Source organism: Octopus bimaculoides, chromosome 3 (assembly GCF_001194135.2).
Source record: "Octopus bimaculoides isolate UCB-OBI-ISO-001 chromosome 3, ASM119413v2, whole genome shotgun sequence".
In the NCBI taxonomy this organism is placed as follows: domain Eukaryota; kingdom Metazoa; phylum Mollusca; class Cephalopoda; order Octopoda; family Octopodidae; genus Octopus; species Octopus bimaculoides.
Window position 1 is genome coordinate 123353147 of NC_068983.1, and position 3784 is coordinate 123356930.

At 28.0% G+C, this 3784-nt stretch overlaps 1 protein-coding gene across 1 annotated transcript in view; it reads right to left on the reverse strand.

Annotated features, from left to right (window-relative positions):
- Positions 1 to 1848, reverse strand: part of LOC106881709 (uncharacterized) — a 19775-nt gene extending 17927 nt beyond the window's left edge. The window contains exons 1-2 of the mRNA XM_014932181.2: positions 1719 to 1848; positions 221 to 332 (exon numbers count right to left, since the gene is read on the reverse strand). Of these exons, the coding sequence (XP_014787667.2) occupies positions 221 to 332; positions 1719 to 1748 (142 nt within the window). The 5' untranslated portion in view covers positions 1749 to 1848. The remainder of the gene's footprint in view (positions 1 to 220; positions 333 to 1718) is intronic.
- Between the last annotated feature and the right edge of the window lie 1936 nt (positions 1849 to 3784).

Consider the following 3784-nt stretch of genomic DNA (forward strand, 5'->3'; position numbering starts at 1 on the left):
ATATATATATATATATATATATATATATATATATATATACAGGTTACTCCATAATTGGATATTTAATTGCTTGAACAATTGTTTCATGAAATACAGCAGAATTTATATTTAATTCCACTTCATTGGAAATTTGATTTGCCATAAGATGGCATCATAATGTATTTATAGAATATTATTTCAATATATTATTTCACTCTAAAAGTGAAGTCATAATACAAACTTTTTTCTGATGGACATGTATCACATTTTGGGTGTTCAGACTGTTTTTTCTTCCATTTAGCAATCTTTCTATGATGAGATTCTAAACACTTCAAAAGATGCCACAACACATTCTGAAACAGTAAAATATAACATTATCATTGGTGTTTTAACATATTTTCTTCATACCGACATAGGTCGAATGGGTCTATCATACTGGTCTCGATATTTTGTACTCTCTTTTGCCATGTCAAGCAAATTGCTTAGCAGCATTTCATCCATCTTTACGTTCTGATTTCATATACCACCAAGGTCGACTTTGCTTTCATCCTTCACAGTTGATGGAATAAGTACTAGTTGAGTAGTGGAGATGATGTAATCAACTTATCCTCTTCCCCCAATTGCTGGCCTTGTGCCAAAATTTGAAACCAATATTTTGTTCTCTCAAATCTTCAGTTGTATAAATCACCCTCCACAGAATGAACATCATACTTTTCACCTAACTTTCATCATCTATTTAACATCACATGTCCATATCAGTACAGATTCTCCTTGCATAAACCAACCAGTACCTTTAATATCCAGCCAGTTAACATTACATATCCAATAGATCATGCTCACCTCATTTCTCTCAAACTTTTGCAGATCTTTCATGTTCAATGCTCATGTTTCATTATTGTGCATCATTGCAATAAGCAAATTATCACCTCCATATAAGAACATATAAGAGTTGTCTTAAATGTTCATTTCATAGTTCTTACTACTAACATCTGTTAACCTGTGATTTCTATCAGCCTGCCAAATACCTCAATGCATCATTGTTTGACACTCTCCTTACAAATTGAGCAAAATCACTTTTTAGGAAAAGTGGTATAAATCTAATTATTTTCTACTCTCCTAAGAACTAAATCAGGGAAAGAATACTTATTTTCTGTACATCAGCTATTATAACTATTTGCAGTGCATACAAATTAGAAAAGATTAGTTGCTAATAAGTATTTACAGCCCATACAAATTAGGACTGTTTTGCCCATGAAAAGATAAAAACTGAAGAGTAATCAATTTATTTTCCATAAATGTTTGATTATTAAAAGGTATACTTTAGATGATACATAACTTTCAAATTATTCAAAAACTGTGTAATGCACTATGAATTCATTCTCTTTGTCAACATATGCACTATTATGTAAATTAGACTGACCATTTGAATTTTATCCTAGTCTATATAGAATATAAGTGGTTATAAGCTATAAATCTCTATTAGCAGATGTGTATTCTTTTGCTGATTAAGTGTAAGAACTAACCAGACTGATTCCACTTTTTCTACTGACACAAGATATGAAATTTTTGCAGAAGAGCTAAAATTGTATGTTTATTAATGTGACATTTCATTTCAAATTACCTCAAAATGCTGTATAGTGCATTATGAATATAACTATTTTTATTTTAGTTTACCATAATTTTTTTCATATATATTTACTGTTTTCAATTAGAGATGATGTAAAAAAAAATTTAGTTACCACTAAAAGCTGGTCATTTTCTGTGGTCATAAGTTGTTGAATAATTCCATGGCAGTGTTGAATTATATTTAAAGTTGTATCTTTGTTAAAATCTGGAGATATCTGAATATTCCTCAATACATTTTCCAAACTAAAATTGAAATATATAACTTTTTATTGTATGTGTGTTGGATGAAAAAATGCTTTATATATTACAAAATCAAAAGTATGTGAGAAAGTAAGAATGGGTAAAATTGAAGGCAGTTGGAAAGTGAACACAATCTTATCTTTAACTTAACCTAAGTAAATTACTTTATGAGAGATATTGTATACATTACTAATATAAAGAATTTCAAAGGGGAGCCTTCTCATGCAAAGAATTATGGGAATATTTTAGAAGAAAGCAGGGAAAACCCATAATTAGTCTAATGTGTTAATTCTTCAGTTCAACAGAAATAACACCTAATTCCTTCAATCATTGACAGCGGGCCTTAATGGATTAATATCTTATTTCAATGGTAATGTAATTATCCATAAAACATTATGTTAAATTATTTCATTTAACATATTCATATGTAAACTGAATTAAAAGTCTAAATATAAAACATGTTCTATTAGCTATTACAAAAAATATTAACAATAATTTGTCATAGTAATCTTGAAATCAAATTAATACAACTTACCAAGAAACAGATTCTGTGGTGGTTTTGAAGAGCAATGAAAGGAAAAAAATATAAAAATAATCATAAAATGAACATCAGGGCAAAATGATATCTTTCAACAAGCCACAGAAGCAATTATTTTCAAGGATAAACGTAATTAACCTTTTAAACACCAACGTAGAAATTTTTACAAAAGTATTTTTGCTTATATAATAAGCAATTTACCAAAATTATAATTTGCCTGCACATTCTACCATATAAGTCAAAACATTTCCCCCAAGATCATGAAATAGACATTGTTTTGACTTGAACATATTAAATCAAAGTTGAACTTCATTTGCAAAACTTTAAGAAGAATGGTACAAATTAGGTCTGCTGAAAATACTTGCTGACAGTTACATTAAAAAGGTCCAAATATATAAGATAATCATGTCAGAACAATTTATTAAATTTTAAATATAAACATAACCAATTTTTAAAAATATTTGAATAAAATAAATTTAATCTCAGTAAGAGAGCGTTTGAAAAAAGAATAAAGTTTTTAACGAAAATAATGTGTATTTAGTATTTTTATAACGAAAATAAGGCGATAAGTAAAATTAGATCATTAATAAATCATTTCATGAATTTTATTCTGAACATTTTAATTATGTAATCAGTTGTTTATTCGTGGGATTTTCTTTTACCAATTCTACATTTTAAACTCGAGGTTTTGTTCTCCACTAGTAATACAGTTATCTTGAAAGACGTCAATATCAATCTACTTTCCATAAAAAGCAAAGACGTTTTGTCAATGTAAACAAAACCAAAGGCAATGCTTAAAGGAAACATTTTAATGTTAGCGACTAAAAATTTTCTTAATAAGCAAAATCAAATCTTAGCCATTAGCTTTTCTTTTTTTTACTTCTGTCAGTGAACGCATCAACATTGTTTCTATTTTGTTAACACAAATATTTATAACCAAGGGCCCTCAGACTAAGTAGGAAATTATTCTAATTTTATATTAAAAAAAACTGCATCGTCGATTCAATGATAATAAGAGTAGAAACGAAAAAGAAATTACATTTCCATAATAGCCTGTTTACACATCAGTATATAACTAACTGTTAAATAAGTATTATTAAATATGAATGAGGTTTTCTGTTTATTTGATGAACTGCAAGACTCGAAGTGACAAAACAACATTGACTGGAAAATTGCAATTAGGATTGGTTAGGAAACAAAATAAAGAAAATAGGTAACAATTAAAATGATAAACAACATACCAGCGTATAATGGCAGGACAGTCATTTCGTAAAATCGTCTGCTTTTTTTTTTTCAAGAAAGGTAAGTAGCCGAGATCGTAATGTTTTTATGAAAGCAAAATGGAAATAAATATCAGAGAAAGTTAATTTTAAAATCTACTTCTTTTTTTATTTTTCACAA